The 19,855-nt window shown below is 36.3% G+C and overlaps 1 protein-coding gene across 4 annotated transcripts in view; it reads left to right on the forward strand.

Annotated features, from left to right (window-relative positions):
- Positions 1–19,855, forward strand: part of IPO11 (importin 11) — a 214,877-nt gene that overhangs the window by 150,320 nt on the left and 44,702 nt on the right. Inside the window, exon 28 of one of the 4 annotated variants that reach the window (XM_047731306.1) lies at positions 6,833–7,000. The exons of the other annotated variants lie outside the window; for them this stretch is intronic. Coding sequence (XP_047587262.1) covers positions 6,833–6,854 — 22 coding nt within the window. The 3' untranslated portion in view covers positions 6,855–7,000. Of the gene's footprint in view, positions 1–6,832; positions 7,001–19,855 lie in introns of those variants that run through there. 4 annotated transcript variants of the gene reach the window in all.

Consider the following 19,855-nt stretch of genomic DNA (forward strand, 5'->3'; position numbering starts at 1 on the left):
TAAAACTGATTGTGATTGTAAATCAAACAAGTTTTGGTCTAATAGTTTTTCATATGTATTTTATTTTTTAGCCACAAATATTTATTTGTATTTTAAAATATAAGGACTCTTTTTAAACCTTGTTAAATTTACATAGAGTAAAATTGACTTCAAGGGAGGTTATACATTAATATAAATTTTCATACCTGTAGATTGCACGACCAGCACCGCAGTCAGAACACAGGTGAGTAGCTTCATCACCTGAGGACACTCCCTTGTGCACTATACCTTGGGAATCCCATTCTCCCTGACTCCCAACTGCTGGCTCCCACCCATCTGTTTTCTTTCACTGTAGTTGTGTCTGTTTGAAGATATAATATAAATGCAATCAAGCAGTGTATAACTTTTTGAGACTGGCCTTCTCAGGCAGCATAATGCTTTTTATATTTGCCCAAGCTGTTATATGTGTCATTAGAATATTGATGTTTTTGTTTTTATTTTTGTTTTTGCTGAGTAGTATTCTATTGCACGGATGTATCACCTTAGCCCTCGAAGGACATTTGGGTGTCTAATGCTTTTAAGTTAACTGTCTCCCCCACTGATCTCTAGTTTCAGGAGCATGATGTTCTGGACATTGTTAGTGTGTGCCCTCCCCCTGTCCATTTCATGTGTATGCATGCATTACACACACACACTCACATACACACACATACACACACACACTTGCTGCTTTATTTTCAGAATAATTTGCATGTAAGTTGAATAGATTATGGCGTTTTACTCCTAAATGCTTCAGTGTAGGATTAGCTATTGCCTTTAGTTGTCATGTCTTTATAGTCTCTTTTAGTCTCTTTTATTTCCTGAGTTTTTATTTCTTATGACTAATATTTTTGAAGAATACAGCCCTTTTCTTTGTTTCCCTCCCTCCCTTTCTCTTCCCAGAATAGAATATTCCTCATTTGTGATGTGTCTGATGATTTCTATTGATTAGATTGTAGTTATGCATCCTCGGTTGGAATATTACCTAAGTGATTGATGCTGTCCTTCCTGAAATACCACATCCACTGGCACATCGTGTCCACCTGTTTCGCATTAATTATATTAATTCTCATGAAGATGTTTGATTGCTCCACTGTGTAGTTACTGTTCTTTTCCCTTGCAGCTGATTATCTGTATTGAGATACTGCTCTTCATTAAAACTTCTTCCTACATTGAGCAAAATAATATTTTTTATTGTTACCAGAATATTTTTAATTGTAAACACCATTTCAGATTTTGATTCTCTTGATTTTGAGGTCTTTTAAAATCCGTAAGATCAGTTAAGCACTATTGTAAACTATTCTTTCTATATAAACCCATCTTGGTTGATTTATATGTAGATGCTGTATATTTAAATAATATAGGAGGTATATATTTAAAAGGTGGTAATAGAATAATTCTTTATTCATTATTCATATTCTTCATATTCATATTCATATTCTTTATTCATTTTCTTGTGAAATTTCTGAATGGAAAAGAAAATGGATTTGAACTATTTGAACTATGAGATTATTTGAAGACAGTGTTAATGAAGGTTCCGTAAGAAGAGAGAGAAAAAAATAATTCAACGAGTCAGTTTCCTAGGGAAAAAAATGAGGAGGCTCTTTTAGGAGGCTGAGTGTCGGGTTCAGAAATTGTTCTAATGAAAATTAGGGGGGATCTGAAAAGGAATCTGAGGAACCATTTTGATGTGTTACTCTAGAGCAAAATCAAAATGTCAGAGTTCAGATTGGGGAACATTATTGTTCCTTGGAGATCATATGAAGATTTCACCAAACATTTTAGGGAATTGACAAGGTAATAATGAGATGGTTTTAAATTACCTAAATAATGTGATTTGGCTGTGAAGTGTTAGTAGTTAAAGCATGGGGACATACACCTTCCAGTCAGTGCAGCAGGAAGTTGAAAAACTTGAGTTCTAATCTAAAACTTAAGTGGCCAGTTGTACCACTAATCAGTGATGTGCTCAGAGCCAGTAAGATGAGGTCTTGATTTCTGTTTTCTTCTGTAGTAGTGATCTCTGTCTGTAACAGCAGCAACCCTTTGAACCCTGTGAACAGAAAGGCTAATAAACTTTGTCATTCTGGATACTGGGTTTAGATTTATTGTTTGTTGTAAATGCTTTAGTTTACCTCAGCTTTTACAATAGGAGAAAGGCAAAATTTATTTTATCCTGTCACTTTTATTTAATGTAGTTTACTAAAAATTTTATTTTCAAGTCTAATAAGAATAAATATTTTTCTGTGCTTTAGATATTTCTGGAATGGAGGACAAGATTTATTAATGTTCCAATCTTATCACCTTGTAGTTTTTACTCTAAATTTTATTTTGATGTCGATGAGTTCTTCTAAACTCTAGAGGAGGAAAAAATTTTCCTTGACTTTTTCAGGGTCCCTGAGTGAGTCTGAAAATTAAACTGACAAAGTCAGGATTAACAGGGGGAAAAGCATATATATTTAATGTTAAGTTTTATATGACGTGGGAGCCCTCAAAAGGAAGTGAAGACCCAAAGAGGATTGTAAACCTGTGTGTGTGTGTGTGTGTGTGTGTGTTTAAAGATTTTATTTATTTATTTGAGAGAGAGAGCATGCGGAAGAGAGCACAGGTGAGGTAGGGTGGGTGGGAGGAATAGTAGCGGGTGAAGCAGATTCCCCACTGAGCAGGGAGCCCGATGCAGGACCTGATCCCAGGACCCTGTGCCATGACCTGAGGCAGAGGCAGATGCTTCACTGACTGAGCCACCCACATGTCCCAAACCTGTGTGTTTTTATGCTAGGTTTGAGGCAGAGTAGAAAGTCGTGGAAAGAGAGGGTAGGGCACAGGGTATGAGGTAAGTTTAGCAAACAGGGAAATTTTGCAAGCCTCTTTGTTTGGATTCTTCTCAGAGTCTCTTTGTCTTCAGAGATAAAGATGCTCCTTTTCTCCCACTGTAGTTGAGGGCACCTCTCACATGAAGTTTTTATGACCTCATTCAGGAGTCTTCACTGAAGTATGAGGGTGTGGCTGGAGGTAGGGAAGGGATCAGAGATAGTCCTTCACACTTCTGCCTTTTTCTCAGATTCCTTCAGATTTGAGTATTCTCTATGCCACAGTGCCATATTTTGGGATATGGGGTCCAGAACCCCATCATAACTCTAAACTGTATGACACAATTGAAAAATCCTTCACTATGTTTGATGTAAGTGAAAACACTAAACACAAAATGGACTTGAGAAACCTAGCTCTTATTCCATCTTTACCTCTAATTCATGTCATTTATCTGATACGGGGTTATTTTGGTGGTAATTTACCAATTTCTTCATTCAGTAGCAACAACAGTTGTTGGCCACAAAGGATAGTTGTGAAAATTATAAATCATTTTGATAAAAGATCTGTTATCTAGTATGCACCTCTGATTTTTTTTTTTTAAAGATTTTATTTTATTTATTTATTTTTTTTTATTTATTTGACAAACAGAGATCACAAGTAGGCAGAGAGGCAGGCAGAGAGAGAGAGGAAGGGAAGCAGGCTCCCTGCTGAGCAGAGAGCCCAATGCGGGGCTCGATCCCAGGACCCTGGGATCATGACCTGAGCCGAAGGCAGCGGCTTTAACCCACTGAGCCACCCAGGCGCCCCATGCACCTCTGATTTTTTATTGTCATAGAGAGTGGTGGGTACTTTACCAAATATTTAATAGGGAAATAATTCATATTTCTGAAATAATTGTTATCTTGATGGAAAAGATGCTTTAATAACGAGGGAGTTACTATACAATTATAGATATATCATTACTGGTATTTTAAGTGTATTATCAGAGTATTAGTAATAATAATCAAAGTCAGAATTAGAAAGCCTAAACATTGAGCTTTTTTGAAAAATAATGACTAACAATATATAAGCAGTTTATAGTTAACTCTTTAAATCATTACCCTAAAATATTACAGTATACACAGATTTTTATTTAATAGATTCACACTATTTTAGATGTATATATGTTGAAAAGTAGTTCAAGTGTCCCTTTCACTCTCCCCAGCTTTTCTTGCCAAAGGTAACCTTTGCCAGTAATTTGGTGTGCAACTTTCTATCATTTTACAATGCAAGGCATATACCTTAATAAATTAAGGTGCTAGTTGGTGATATTCAATATTTTTTGTATCCAAAAATCTCTTTAAAAAGTTAAAAAGTGGGGACGCCTGGGTGGCTCAGTTGGTTAAGCAGCTGCCTTTGGCTCAGGTCATGATCCCAGCGTCCTGGGATCGAGTCCCGCATCGGGCTCCTTGTTCTTTGGGGAGCCTGCTTCTCCCTCTGCCTCTGCCTGCCACTCTGTCTGCCTGTGCTCACTCTGCGCTCTCTCTCTGACAAAAATAAATAAAATCTTTAAAAAAAAAAAAAAAGTTAAAAAGTGGGGGGGCGCGCCTGGGTGGCTCAGTGGGTTAAAGCCTCTGCCTTTGGCTCGGGTCATGATCCCAGGGTCCTGGGATCGAGCCCCGCATAGGGCTTTCTGCTCAGCAGGGAGGCTGCTTCTTCCTCTCTCTCTGCCTGCCTCTCTGCCTACTTGAGATCTCTCTCTCTGTGAAATAAATAAATAAAATCTTTAAAAAAAAAAAAAGTTAAAAAGGAAGAGCAGAGAGGTTAGTGAACAACATTTGTGTTCACCATTCTAAATTTCTTGTTTTTGCTCCTTTTTTTTTTTTAAGGACTAAAACAAAGTTAAAATCTGTAATATGTATTCAAAGAAATGTAAATACTATATGCATTTGAAAAAATTAACCAAAATTACATTATTCTATCTTTTATTTCACCTTTTTCTATTCAATATTTATCTGTTGCTGATGGCTACAGTTTGTTCATTCTGAATATTTAAAATTTCCACATTTCCTTTTAAAATACTTATTTTTTAAATTATCAGATGTTTAGGTATATGTGTTAGGAAAACACAAATTAACTGCTTTCTGAAAAAAGTAAGTTCCTGAGATTTCCTTTCAACAATACTTTGGAAACACAGATAAAATTACTTCCTGTCTCTCAGTTTCCTGTATCCATGGCAACCTCTGTTTTACACACTAACTGTGGAGGAACCAATGTGAAGAGTGGTGTTTCCTGAGCAAACTGTGACTTCAAAAAAAAAAAAAAAAAAAAAAAAAAAAGGAAAAAAAAAGGTGGAGGGGTGGAGGTCAACAGTGCCACAGAAAGAAATGGAGTTTAGAAATGTCGCTCTTCAAATTTAGAAAGAAAACCTTTACTCGAATCAGCCGAGCGTCAATAATATGAATTTCCTGGTTTCGGTAAGATTATTTATTTACATACAAACTTTTAACTGAAATGGAAAATAATTTGCTTTTGTGAAAAGCTATAGTTCAGAGTTTAATTGCTTGTAGTGAGTTTGTATTTTCATAAATTATAATATTTAATTGATACTAAATTTAATTTGGTAAAGGGACATATTATATCCAAAGACCATTATCCCTACCTCATCATTTGTCACTTTTGTTATTGTCAGTTGTAATGTTTTAGATGAGCTTTAGCAAACATACTGTTTTGTAGTTCATTAAATTTGAATTATCATTTTGTCAAGCAGTGGATTAATGGCCTGGAGGTTTTAATCCTAGAACACCTTCCAAACTCATATATTACGCTATCACCATAGTACAGTTGATAATATTTAGTATTGTTGGCTGATACTAATAAAAATAAAAGAATACAGAATTTTTAGTATTATATGTAGCACTATAATTTTGAGAACTTATTGATGATTTAAAGTTTTACCTTCTTTTTTTTATAGCCAATTCTGATATGAACAGAAAAACCAAGAACAGGGCTATGTGTGGATTACATTTTTCTCTGCCTTGCCTACGACTTTTTCTACTTGTTACCTGTTATCTTCTATTCTTATTACATAAAGAGATTCTTGGATGTTCGTCTGTTTGCCAGCTCTGCACTGGGAGACATATTAACTGCCGTAACATAGGCCTTTCAAGTATTCCTAAGAATTTTCCTGAAAGTACAGTTTTTCTGTATCTGACTGGAAACAATATATCTCACATTAATGAGGGTGAATTAACAGGACTTCATTCTCTTGTAGCATTGTATTTGGATAATTCTCACATTGCGTATGTATATCCAAAAGCCTTTGTTCAGCTGAGGCATCTATATTTTCTATATCTAAATAATAATTTTATAAAGCGCTTGGATCCTGGAATATTTGAGGGACTTTCCAATCTTCGTACTTTGTATTTACAGTCTAATCAAGTAGCTTTTGTTCCAAGAGGAGTATTTAATGATTTAGTTTCAGTACAGTACTTAAATCTACAAAAGAATCGCCTCACTATCCTGGGGAGTGGTACCTTTTTTGGCATGATTGCTCTTAGGATACTTGATTTATCAAACAATAGAATTTTGAGGATATCAGACTTAGGCTTTCAACATCTTGGAAACCTGGATTCTTTGTATCTAGAAGGTAATAATTTAACAAAAGTACCGTCAAATGCTTTTGAAGTACTTAAGAGCCTTAAAAGACTTTCTTTGTCTCATAACCATATTGAAGCAATACAGCCCTTTGCATTTAAAGGACTCGTCAACTTGGAGTATCTCCTTCTGAAAAATTCAAGAATTCAAAATGTTGCTAGGGATGGGTTTAGTGGAATTAATAATCTTAAACATTTGATCTTAAGTCATAATAATTTAGAAAATTTAAATTCTGACACATTTAGCTTGTTAAAGAATTTAATTTACCTTAAGTTAGATAGAAACAGAATAATCAGCATTGATAATGATACGTTTGAAAACATGGGAGCATCTTTGAAGATTCTTAATCTGTCATTTAATAATCTTACAGACTTACATCCAAGGGTCCTTAAGCCATTGTCTTCACTGACTCATCTTCAGGCAAATTCTAATCCTTGGGAATGTAACTGCAAACTCTTGGGCCTTCGCGACTGGCTAGCATCTTCAGCCATTACGCTAAACATCTATTGTCAGAATCCCCCATCCATGCGTGGCAGAGCATTGCATTTTATTAAGTGGACTGACTTTACAAATTGTGTTACATCTTCGACAAATGTATCCAGAGCTTGGGCTATAAAATCTCTTCATATTCACCACAAGACTACTGCGTTAATGATGGCCTGGCATAAAGTAACCACAAATGGGAAACATTTGGAAAATACTGAGAGCGTTACTTTCTGGGAACGAAGTCATACTGCACCTGCCAATAGATTTTTTCAAGAGAATACATTTGGTAATCCATTAGAGGCTACTGCAGTGTTACCTGTGCAAATACAGCTTACTTCTTCTGTTAACTTGAACTTGGAAAAAAACAGTGCTCTACCGATTGATGATGCTTTGGTGTCAGGGAAAACATCTCTCATTTGTACACAAGAAGTTGAAAAGTTGAATGAGGCTTTTAACATTTTGCTGGCTTTTTTCATCTTAGCTTGTGTTTTAATCATTTTTTTGATCTACAAAGTTGTTCAATTTAAGCAAAAACTAAAGGCACCAGAAAACTCAGGGGAAAATAGACTTGAATACTACAGCTTTTATCAGTCAGCAAGGTATAATGTAACTGCCTCAATTTGTAACACTTCCCCACATTCTTTAGAAAGCCCTGGTTTGGAGCAGATTCAGCTTCACAAACAAATTGTTCCTGAAAGTGAGGCACAAGTTATTCTCTTTGAACATTCTGCTTTATAATTCAACTTAATGTTAGTTACAGGAAAACTTCAGTGCCATGGACATGAATTCAACTGAAGCCTCCTTAAAGAATTATAAATTTTATTTGGAAATGAATTATATGAGCTTAGCATTAATAAATACATGTTTTTAATAATTTATGAATACTGTATTCATTCAGCGTATGTCTTCAATAGGTGCTATATTAAGTAATCCTATGATACTAACGTTTCTGCATACTAAGCACTATGCTAGTAAATACTTCATATTATCACATTTATCCTTAAAAAAACCTTGTAACTATCTACATTTTACAGGTAAGGAACCCTAGGGAAAGTGAACTTAAGAAACTGTGCCAAATTCTTACTGCTTATGACACTTTTTAGGTCTGTCTGACTCTAGGGCGCATGCTTTTGATTTCATGCTATGCTGCTGTCTAGGTGCTAATTGTGAACAACATAGGCATGGCTCCTATTCTTGGTAGAACTTGAAATCTAGAGGAGGCATATGGTTTCTCTATGGGATGGTAAGTATTGCACGCGGAGGTGCTACTGAGTATAACATCCAAGTGGAAGTGGTAGGTGGCTTTATGCGAACAATGACATTGAGACTGGATCATGAAGGATAAGCAGAAATGAAAAGAGTTGAGTAATAGGTAGAGGTAACTTCGTATCAAAGAAGTCAAAGAAAGAGAAAGAATGCTGCTTTTCATGAAGTAACATTCAGTGTGACCAGAGTTATGAGTGGTGGTGTAAGATTTGCAGCTGGAGAGAGATACCAGATGGTGAAGGATATTGTAATTTAATATTTTCCTTAGAGCAGCAGGGAGCCATGAAAGGATTTGAAATAGTGGAATGACTTAATCAGATTTACTGTTTACAGGGTAGTTTCTTTCTGGAAGGAGCAATGAGACTAGATGCAGAGTTAATTGGGTAGGAATTTGTGTCACCAATCCCAGGGTGAGGTACCAGAGACCTGTGCCAGAGTAGTGGCAAAGAGAATGGATGGATGGATTCTGGAGCTTGGTGGTTGGCTGAGGGGGTGGCAAGTAAGGGATAAATCAAAGATGGTAATTTTTTGGCTTAGGCAGCATTTGGTTGCATTTAATGAACAAAGGAATCAAAAGGAGTGGGGATATGGGTGGGGACAAAATAATGAGTTCAATTTTGGATACATTGAATTTGAGATACACATCTGATCGCCAAGTGGAAATATCCCATAAGCAGAAGATTACGGGAGATCTATCTAGTAAAGATCAATAATTTGTAAACTTCCATTTGTCTAGTACACCAGAAGTATATAATCCTCTCTTAACAATAACATCAACTATTTGAGTCATGACTTTGGGAGACAGGTAAGTGAGGAAGAATAAGATAAAAGAGCCCCCAGGAGATGTTAGTGGCCTTGATTGGGAATCTTTAATGTAGATAGATGGTAATTCAAGCCATGGAGACTATGTGTGGTTTATCTCTATTAGTATAAATTTATACTGTGTAGAATATTGGGCATATAGTAAGTGCCCACGCTTGATCTATTAACAGAGACCTGAACTATGAATACGTGTTAAAAATTTTCCCTTGAATGTTACGTATTTCATGTTTGTGCTGTCCTTCCTCTTCCCCCACATTTCTCTTTTTTATTATTAAAAGTTAATACTTCCTGTATGAAATTCGCCTGAAACAGTCTGGGAGTATTTAAACCACGTGGTAATTAATTGAGTCTGTATTGTGAACCTGAAGTAATAATAAGAATGATTGTGTTGTCCCATATACCTTAAGGTGGTGCTTCTCAAACCCGAATCACCTGGGTGGTTCAAGTACAGATTGTTGCCCCCACCCCTCCCGGAATTCTTTATTCAGTAGGTCTGGAGTGGGTCCTGTTGAGTGTGTGTGGGGGGAGGTTTGCTGATAGTGCTGGTCTGGGGATCATGGCTTTGAGATATACTAGAAATTTCAGAGAAATTAAAGCCACATCTCTCTGCCCTCCCAGCTCCCCCGCCACCCCACCACCCCTACAAGAGTTTTCACTGTTCTTTTCCCTGTCTAGTTTAAAGCTTCGTCCTTGGTTGTGATTTTAGGAGATAACCTGAATACATTTAAATAAATCTGTTCTTATATAAATTATTTATTTCATTGGGGAAATATATGTGGTATTTGTTTCACCTTGAAAACGTTTTAAAAATTTTTTTTTAATTTTTATTTTTATTTTTTTTTATTTATTTGACAGAGATATCACAAGTAGGCAGAGAGGCAGGCAGAGAGAGAGGAAGGGAAGCAGGCTCCCCGCTGTGCAGAGAGCCCAATGCGGGGCTTCATCCCAGGACCCTGGGATCATGACCTGAGCCGAAGGCAGCGGCTTAACCCACTGAGCCACCCAGGCGCCCCGAAAACGTTTTTAATAATACACTTCTATTGTTGTTGTACCCACACAACTCCAGTTAAGTTTTTTATTTAATTACTGGAAGTACATGCTCTTTGGAAAAAGGAATTCAGAGACTACAGAGATACTTACAATGAAAGATGAAAACTCTTCCATGTCTCCCTTCTCCACCACCTAGACTACACTCTCTCGAAGATGTTAGAAGCAGCCTAGATGGTTATTTGGAGTTAGGAAATAACCATAAACAAAGTATTTATCTTGACCTTACCGAAAAACTCCCCCAAATTCAAAGAAGGGAATTTAGAAATTTTGTCAAGATTTAAAAAATTTTTAGGTATAACTTATAATTGATGACTGATGTAGGCTCAACTAGAAAATTTTAATCTTATTAATATTGTTTTATATATGGGGTTGTAGTTGCATATGGTGGTATTCATTAAGTACTCATTCCAGTTTCTGTCAGCAGCTTTTCCTTTGAAAAATGTTAGCTCATATGACACTGTCGTTTGATAGTTGCACAGTTTAAAAACTTACTTAAGATAAAATTGATTTGAAGTGATAATATGCATAGAAAGTTTTAGTATAATTTGTGCATATGATTGTTTCACATTTTAGGCAGCACCACCTCAAACAGCAAAGTTAAAACTAAGTAATATTCTCACTTAATGCAGGTGAAGAAACTTTTCTCCAGATTACTATGTTTCTCTACTGTTTACAAAAGTTTTCTGATGAGAGCACACAAGAATAAAATGGTTGTGTTTTTTGATAGTTTTATATACCGATCCACTTTTTTTTCCCACTGACTTCTGTAAAAGTTTGGTAAGGTTCCAGGGCATTCCTAAAAAGCTCCCCTTTATCCTCTCCCCATAACAAATGAGAGGTATAGAACTCAACTACCATTTATTTATAACAGTATACTTTTTAATACATTTAAAATTCCAGTTTGGAATTTCAGAAATATGTATCTCACTTCAATTTCAGAAATATGTATCTCAATTGGGAACTTAAACTCCCAGTTCCCTCCTAGCATTGGAGTAGAGATTGTCCTTGAGGATTTGATTGTTAAGAAGAGACACCTCAGCAAGAGTAAGCAGGAAATCAGGAACATCCCAGGTGATGGAGTGGGGGAGCCTGGGTAAGATGCCTCATGGGCTTTTGGAGGTGAGGGGCTTGCCACTGTTGTTAGCCAGAGACAATGTTGGGGCAAGATAAGGGTGGACATTGTTGGAGAGTGAGGGAATTGTATAGAATTCACTGTAGCAGGGAAAGAAGATCTTTGGATACCTCTTTGTTCTCCACCAACTTTGTACTCTCAATGGAGTTCTCGACTTTCTCCTACATCAAGTGCCAGGGTTACATACTTCCTCTTACCTGTGTCTTGAGTCAGCAAGCATTTTTACTCAGTTATCTTATCTCCATTAAAACAATAACCATAAAATATGCCATGTTTGTTTTAAAGGGTCGCAAAATGGGAGAAAAAAGGCTAGGGAACCTTTTACAAGGTTCTGAAAAACAGTTTTAATGCTAGGCCTTCCTAGCAAATTGGTCTCACAAGAACATAACCCATGTCCTCACGATAAGGATCGCACACCTTTACTTGCCTTTGTTAGCAAAGTCCTCTTTTGATCATGTAACACTTTTCCAGTGCATGTTCGTTTTATTTTGGTCTGGGCTGTGCAACATATAACAGTTCTCTAGGAATGTAACTCCAAGCCGTGAATATCTTTTCATACGACTTTAGTGACAGCATAGTTGGCTTTTTTTGTCCTGTCCCATATTCATGATTATCTTGTATTTATTTATTGTATAGTTTTATCAGCAACAATACCAAGCATTTACAAATGGTAAGGTCAGATTCCCACCCTTGTTATCATGAAATCTCTATTAAGTTCTCTTATATCCCTTTTTAAAAATCAAGAACCACTTTATCAAATGACTCCTGTAAGCATTCAAAACAAGTATTGCTGTGGTTTTCAGCCTAATGTTTTTCTCACATAGTGCTCTATCAGTCATTTGTCATCTTTTTATGGAAACTTAGTTTTGTCATTGGGTATTGTTCTTAAAGCGTAGTCTTTTCTTTTGAAAGTCACAGAAGGTGGCAGTTTCTTCTCATGGCATCATACATGGATTCGTAGAGTTTTTCTTACTATCAAAGATTACGGGTTGCTTTGTTTTGCTTGTGTATGTGCACTCCAAAAATTAAGTAATAGTTGATAATATAAGACTTTTTATTTATTTTTTATTTTTAAAAAATATTCATTTGACAGAGATCACAAGTAGGCAGAGAGGCAGGCAGAGAGACAGAGGGGGAAGCAGGCTCCTGGCTGAGCAGAGAGCTGGACATGGGGCTCAATCCCAGGACCCTGAGACCATGACCAAAGCCAAAGGCAGAGGCTCAACCCACTGAGCCACCCAGGTGCCTCTAAAAAGACTTTTTAAAGATTATTGTTGGATTTTTAAAAATCCAACTTTCATTTTAAAACAACTTAGTGAATTTCCACTAACAATTTTTTATCCTATTTCCTTGCCACTATTTGTCAAGGGAACTAGATTTATTAACACTCTTTTCCATGACCATGTAGAGAATTACTGTGTAGAAAGAATATATGTTTCCATCTACGTGACAAAAGTATTTGCAGCTAGCTAAATCCTGGAAAATATCTAGAGAGGAAAAAAACTAATTTTAGTATAAATGTCACCACTTTTGTGGCCTCTGGTGTGATAGAAAGTCTGGAATAAGACTGTTTAGTCAGGTCTTTCTTATTTTGCCCTTTTCTTTAAATAAACTGCCGTTTATTGTTTATTGCTTACTAATCCTATTAAACAGTATAAGCAGAGAAGTGTTAAGAGAATATTTGTTGTGGTTTTTAATGCTTAAATCTTATTATTTTCTTAAATTACCCTAACTTTAGTGACCTCCTATATTTAATATACAAGAATGCAAGAGTGACTTCAAATATTAATCATTTGTATGTGAGGTATGAATAGTGTATTTGTGGTCTGGTTAGGTTAGAGAAAATGCTGTTTATTTATTTCTTGGACTTCCTATGAAAAACTGTTAAATCATCAATTTTTGATTAGAGAACTGTTCAGAAAAAGTAATTGAAAATTTTGTGTTTCTGCATGCCTGTTTTCTTCCCAGGTCCAAGGGGATGAAGATATGATACAAATAGATCAATCCATCACTTAAAAAGTGTAAAATACATGATCTTTGGTGGATAGATCATTTCTCTGAAAAGTAGAACTATAAAATGCTCACTGTAAAAATGCTAATAAAAATTGGACAGTTAGAAACTAGAGTCCTGTTCATATTCAATGTAATATTTATTGTTTGGGCTGACCAAAGGAATATTAGAAATTTCATTTATTTATGCCTTTGGGAACTAAAAGTTTTATTCTTCTTTTCAAGGGTGGTTTGTTTTCTGAACCCTTGTGGTTAGGGTCATAATTACACAAAAGGATAGAAGTATCTTAAGCCAGCATAGTTTTTAAGTTGATTCAATAAACACAAAGATGGATTGGTTTTTTTTCTTTAGTATTTCGTTTTCAGGATCACTCTGCATGAAGTTTCTGCAACTCAGTCTACAGATACTTTTATATACCTAGAAAATGCCTTAAGATGCCATAGCTTTAGAAAATAATAAAACAAACAAACAAACAAAAAAAATAATAAAACAAGATTAAGAACTGTAGCTTTACTCATGTGAATTTAACAGAAAAAGAAGTTTACTGAAAACTATGTGGAATTGTTTAAATGGTCAAATAATATTTAGTATAGAATTTCAAGCCCTCACCTATTTAATGTTTATATATGTGTAACATCACTTATAACACACTTGAATAACCAAACAAACATGTTTATAAAAGCTTGTCTTCTTTTGTAGTTTGTAACTTGTGTCTATGTGAATACATTAATATATCTACCAAGTATGTGCGATAAGAAAAGGAAAAGTGTTTGTGACAAAGAAAAAGAAGAAACATGTTCAGGTTCCCAGTACTTTTTTCCCGTTGCTTTTACTTTCATTCTCTTCTTTCGTCTTCAATGTTAAACTTTCCTTGTATTTTCTGAAATATTTCAGAAATAGATTGCAACATAGCCACCTTCTGCTCTATTTTCTGCCTCATGTTTAGTGTAATCAATTGTAATATGTTATCTATAATTCAACTATCCATACTTGTAATTTCCAAAAGAGATGAGCACAAATAGTATTACAAAAAGAAAATGAGGGAGGGCAGTTCTTGAGCTCTGGGGATCATTAATTCCCATGATTATTTATTGAGGGGTCACCTCATGTCCTGTGGGACATAAAAAAATAAACATAACACATGGGCTGTGTTTAAAGATTTTATTTATTTGAGAGAGAGAGAGAGAGAGAGATCACAAGTAGGCAGAGAGGCAGGCAGAGAGAGAGAGAGGAGGAAGCAGGCTCCCCGCAGAGCAGAGAGCCCGATGCGGGACTCGATCCCAGGATCCTGGGACCATGACCTGAGCCGAAGGCAGAGGCTTTAACCCATTGAGCCACCCAGGTTACATGGGCTGTCTTTAAAGTTAACGGAGAGTCTTAGAGCAGGTGTGTAGGGATGAAAAAATAACATTAGGAGAAAACTAGATGGCACAGGAGTTGCATGCTAAATAAGTAGTGCTGACGTTTTATGCTACTGCAAATTCCAAGGACAGAGTGCTCACATACAGTGGTGTGGCCAGAGAAGGCCTGTAAAGGAAGTGTGAATTAAGGCGAATAGAAAAAGGAGGAAGAGCATTGTGAGGGGCAGGAAGGGAGTAAGCAGATATGAGTTAGCAGCTATTATATTCAAGAGGTAATGACTTAATTGCCTGAAAGCCATCAAAGGAGGAGCAACTTGGGAAAGGTGGGATTGTTCGATGTTGTTGAACTTCTTGATCGCCCCCTGAAAATTCTTAAGGAGAAAGCGTGGAATTTAAGAGACTGGAGTAGAAAGCATCCATTTGCCTCCTTGAAGCCCTCAGTAATGAAGTGAGTAGGATCAGTTGGATCCCATTTAACCTTGTAAAATGAAATAAATTTTTACCAAAATTGGGATTGATTGATTTTTTTGTGCAAAGTGGGTTAACTTGGATTGCTAAGATCTCAAGTGATGGTAGAATGATCAGGAATCTGGGGATCACGGATGAGAATTAGAGAGTGATAATTTGCCAGTGCTTCTTTAACTCCGTTCAGGGGACTGGATCCTCTCCCTTCAGACAAGTGCCTCTTTGTATGTCAGAAATATCCATTAAATGTAGAAAAGTATTCACTCAGGATATCATACTTTAAAAGAAAAAAAAAACCTCATTTGTTGCTTGTTTTCTTTGTCCTTTCTGCAAATTTTTTAGTCCATCGTGGATGGACACTTAGGTTGTTTCCATAATGTTGCTGTTGTAAATTATGCTGCAGTAAACATCTGGGTGCATGTATCTTTTCAAATTAGTGTTTGCATATTCTTTCGCTTAAATAGTAGTAGTGGAATTACTGGATCATATGGTAATTTCATTTTAATTTTTTGAGAGCATCCATACTGTTTTCCACAGTGGCTCTACCAGTTTGTATTCCCATGAACAGTGCACAGGGATTCTTTTTCCTCCATATCCTTGCCAACATTTGTTTCTTGTGTTTTTTATTTCAGCCATGCTTACAGTGACATCTCACTGTAGTTTTGATTTGCATTTCCCTGACGACTGAGTGATGTTTTCACATGTCTGTTGCATCTTTTCACATATCTGTTGGCCATGTCTTTGGAGAAATGTCCGTGCATGTCTTCTACCCATTTTTAATTGGATTATTTTTTGGTGTTCAGTTGTGTAAGTTCTTTATATATTTTGGATACTAACCCTGTAGGGGATATGTTATTTGCAAATACTTTCTCCCATTCCATAGGTTGCCTTGTAGTTTTGTTGATTGTTTCCTTCACTCTGCAGAGGCTTTCTCTTGATGTAGTCCCTCGCTTATTTTTGCTTTTATTTCTTTGCCTCGATGTCAGAGAAATTACTACCTCTGCTTTCCTCTAGGAGTTTTATGGTTTCAGGTCTCACATTTGGGGCCTTAATTCATCTTAACTTGTGCATGGTGTGAGAAAGTGGCCTACTTTCATGCTTTGTCATGTAACTGTCCATTTTTCCCATTTAAATTTTTTGAGAAGACTGCTCTTTTCACACTGCATGTTCTTGGAGGTAGCCATTTTTTTAAATCTCCAGAGTTTACAATGATGTCTAACACATTTTATGGACTCATGAAATGTTGAATAAAATGAATGAATGTAACCGTGGTGGCATATTCACCAGGAAGGTTTGGCAAACGTAATATGACACTCTGATCACTAATTTTTTTTTTTTGTAAATAAATTGGTTTCCTGCTGTAAGCCCACCTTTTATTAATACTCATTGAGCCAGTCTTCTGAAATGTGACCTTGGGACTATAACAAGTTGTAAAGTTTTGTCTGGAATAATCAATAATCATTTTTGTTTGTTTGTTTTTTACCTCTTAAGTTTTGATTTCTCCACTGTGCTATGGAAGCTGTATATAGACTAGTAGGGAGTTTAGCTATTCCTTTCAGGACTCTAATTGCTGCCTCCTACTTAATGTGAACTCTCAACTTGTTAGTGAATACCGGTTTGAGAGGTTAAGAACCAAGTGAGAGTTAGAATTACATGGTTCCCCCTGGCTACCTTCACTTCTTCCACATTAATATCAGATTTGATACCAGGTTTGACTGATGTGCATGAGAGGACATTAAAAGATGACACACAGAGAAGGATGCTTATCAAGTGTTGACTTAGAACTCAATATGTAGCACATATGGAAGAAGAAAAAAAGGGCTGTTTTTAATTTAAAAATGAAACAAAATAATGGGGCACCTTGGTGGCTCAGTTGGTTAAGTGTCCCATCCGACTATTGATTTTGGCTCAGGTTATGATCTCAGGGTTATGAGATTGAGCCCCATGTCGAGCTCTGTTTTGGGCATGGCGTCTGCTTGAGATTCTCACTCTCTCTCCTTCTGTTGCTCCCCACTGTTGCCTTACTTGCTCTCTAAAAGAAGCAAAACAACAACAACAACAACAAAAAACACCTAATTCTTATCTTTTGTTTAGAGAGGTAATATATATAAGATTAAGTACAGTACCTTCTCTCCTCCCAACCTATTCTGTTTCATTTCTGTTTTATAGTTCTCATTTGATTTGTTTCCATTTTAAATGTCTAATCACATTTTAAAGCATTTAATTCAGAAAGATTATTATTATAGGAAAACAAGATTGATTCTTAACTTGTAAAAGACAAGGGTTGAGAGAATTATGTGACTAAAGTGATTATTTGATAAATATTCAAAACTTTATAAAAATACTGTGGGTAAAAAAAATCTAAAAGCTTCATTTTTTAAATATTACATTTACGTATTCGGAGGGAGCATTTTTATAATAAAATGGAGAAAAAATTTTTAACTTCTTTCTTACTTTAAATAAATATGTCTTGTGTGTACCAGGAAGTACAGGCCTTTTTTACCTTTTTGTTATACCTATTATTTGGGGGTACTCTTCCCAAACTGCTTAATGAGTGGAATTAAGGTACATCTTTTTGTGTTGTTTTGTTTCTGTTTTTTGAACTTCAGTGCTTTGAAGAGAGTTACTGTGTGACTTCTTTTACTGACCCCAGAATATGGCATGGGTACTCCCATTTCCCCTCTTCAGTCCTTCCTTCTCCCTTTTGCCTTTTTGAGAGTCGCCTCCTCCCATCTTCCCATTCAGAGCCTGCTCCTTGACCTTTCTACTTTGGGCTATAGTTGTTTTCCCCTTTTCCAAACTTGGAAGTCTGTGGTCAGCCCCTCTGGTACCTAATAGGTACTCCAGCGCAAGCACAGTCTACCCTCTCTGCTGGAATTTAATCCCCCTCCCATACCTACATCTCTGCTTCCATTGTCCTTCTATGCAGAATGAGTCACATCCCAGTGAGAAACAGTGACTGCCACTAATGGAGGTTGCCTCACTTCCCTTACCCCCACTAGACAGTCATGTGTCCAAGCCTCTCAGCCAGTAGAACTTGAAATCCCACTGGAGGTCCGGGAGGGAATGGGGCAGGTGAACCCCACTGATCACATGACTGATTCCTCCTCCAAGCCTGGATGGGGTGTGAATAATCCGAGCAGAGTTTGGACCTGTATCCTCTGGCCTATCCCAGTCTGCTTCCATGAGTATCATTTTCCATTCTTTATTCTAATTTTCTTAATACTTCTTTTTGTCAGTTATTTGACTATTTCTAGTTCTTGGCTTTACATAACTTTCAGGTTCCTTAACTCATTAGCTTTCTCTCAGAAGTTTTCAAGCTTTGTTTTGGTTTCAGCAGTGTCCTCTTAACAAAATCACCATTCATGAGAAAGGGGTGAAGGTAAGCCTTTTAGCAAGAATTGTGTAGTCACTAGATTACCCTATTCATGCAGCATTTTGATTATCAAAATCTGCCCTCAGCCTTGAAGGCTTGGTGTGGTGAATGTGCATGTCTCTAGAGGTTCGGTGTTCTAGAACTGTATCCTTTATTCAGTTGCTTATTACTTATTACTTTTTTCCAATTATGGCAGAGGTAGAACTTTGTACCTTTTTCTCAGAAACATGTGCCTGTACTGGTGGCATCATCATTGATCAATATGATAATTTGTTGTAAAACCTATAATCAGATGAAATGGTTGTCAAATATATACACTTTTTTTTTCTCCTTCTGCATTCCTTCCTAATTAACCTTCACCCACCTCGTAGACCATGGTCACTTAGATTGCCAGATATGTGTCAGGAAGATCCATATTCAGTCTTTTGAGAAAATACACTGTACTCAGAATTTCTGTTCTAATGATTTCTTAAGAAATTACTGGTGTTCCTGAAGGGGTTGATACTTGGAGGTGATGTGAGTAGAGAAGGCAGCTGCTTGCGTGGGTTGTCCCTAAAAAGTACTGACAAAGAGGCCTGGTAAACAGCTGTAATCTGGAGGATTTTTGTCTTTTTCAGCTCATCATGATTAGTTGTTGATCCATATCAGCAACTAATACATTCCTGTATTAAAAAGGAATTTCAGAACCTGCCTGCCTTAGAATGCTGTCATGGATTAGTGGCAAATTACTCTGCAGTAGGAAGTGAAAATGTCAGTATACCCTCCACATATCTGTCATACTTCAGTCCAACCTTCATTTTACTGACAAGGAAACCAACATCTGGAGAACTGAATTAACTTCAGTGGGATCACACAGTTAGTGGGTGAAACTTTAGGCACAATTTTGGTTTCCTAGATTTTCTTCTAGGGTGGTGTTCCCTGAAATGAATGAAGTAGACTGCATGTGTCTTTCTTAAAAGATTTTTTTTAGTTCTTATATAAAGGAAATACAGTGACTTAGAAAATATTTACTCCTGCAATAGAGTATTATATGCACATTAAAATGTATCAGAATATCAACTAGTTATTATTTTGCCTAACTGGTGATTTAGTTGTCTAAAATCTGATCACATTCGAATGTACAGACAAAACGTTTGACTTTACAAAGGTGGGAACATGACCCAAAATACAGTAACTTGGTACTTCTTTACTGAACATTTAAAAAAGTAATCATCTGTGTTAATGCAGAATGAGAAACATGGTATTTCTCTTGTAGGAATGATTCTAGAAGGTCCCTGGACCTTCTAGATTTATTTAGTTATTTAAAATTTATTCAGGTAGTTTTAAATTCAAATAGAATAATTTAGTGTTTCAGTGGATGGTTAAGTACTTCCACTTTTTAAAAGATTCATTACTGTACAGTTACATGTAGTAAAACTCCTTAA

Source organism: Lutra lutra, chromosome 5 (genome assembly GCF_902655055.1).
Source record: "Lutra lutra chromosome 5, mLutLut1.2, whole genome shotgun sequence".
NCBI classification, from domain to species: Eukaryota; Metazoa; Chordata; class Mammalia; order Carnivora; family Mustelidae; genus Lutra; species Lutra lutra.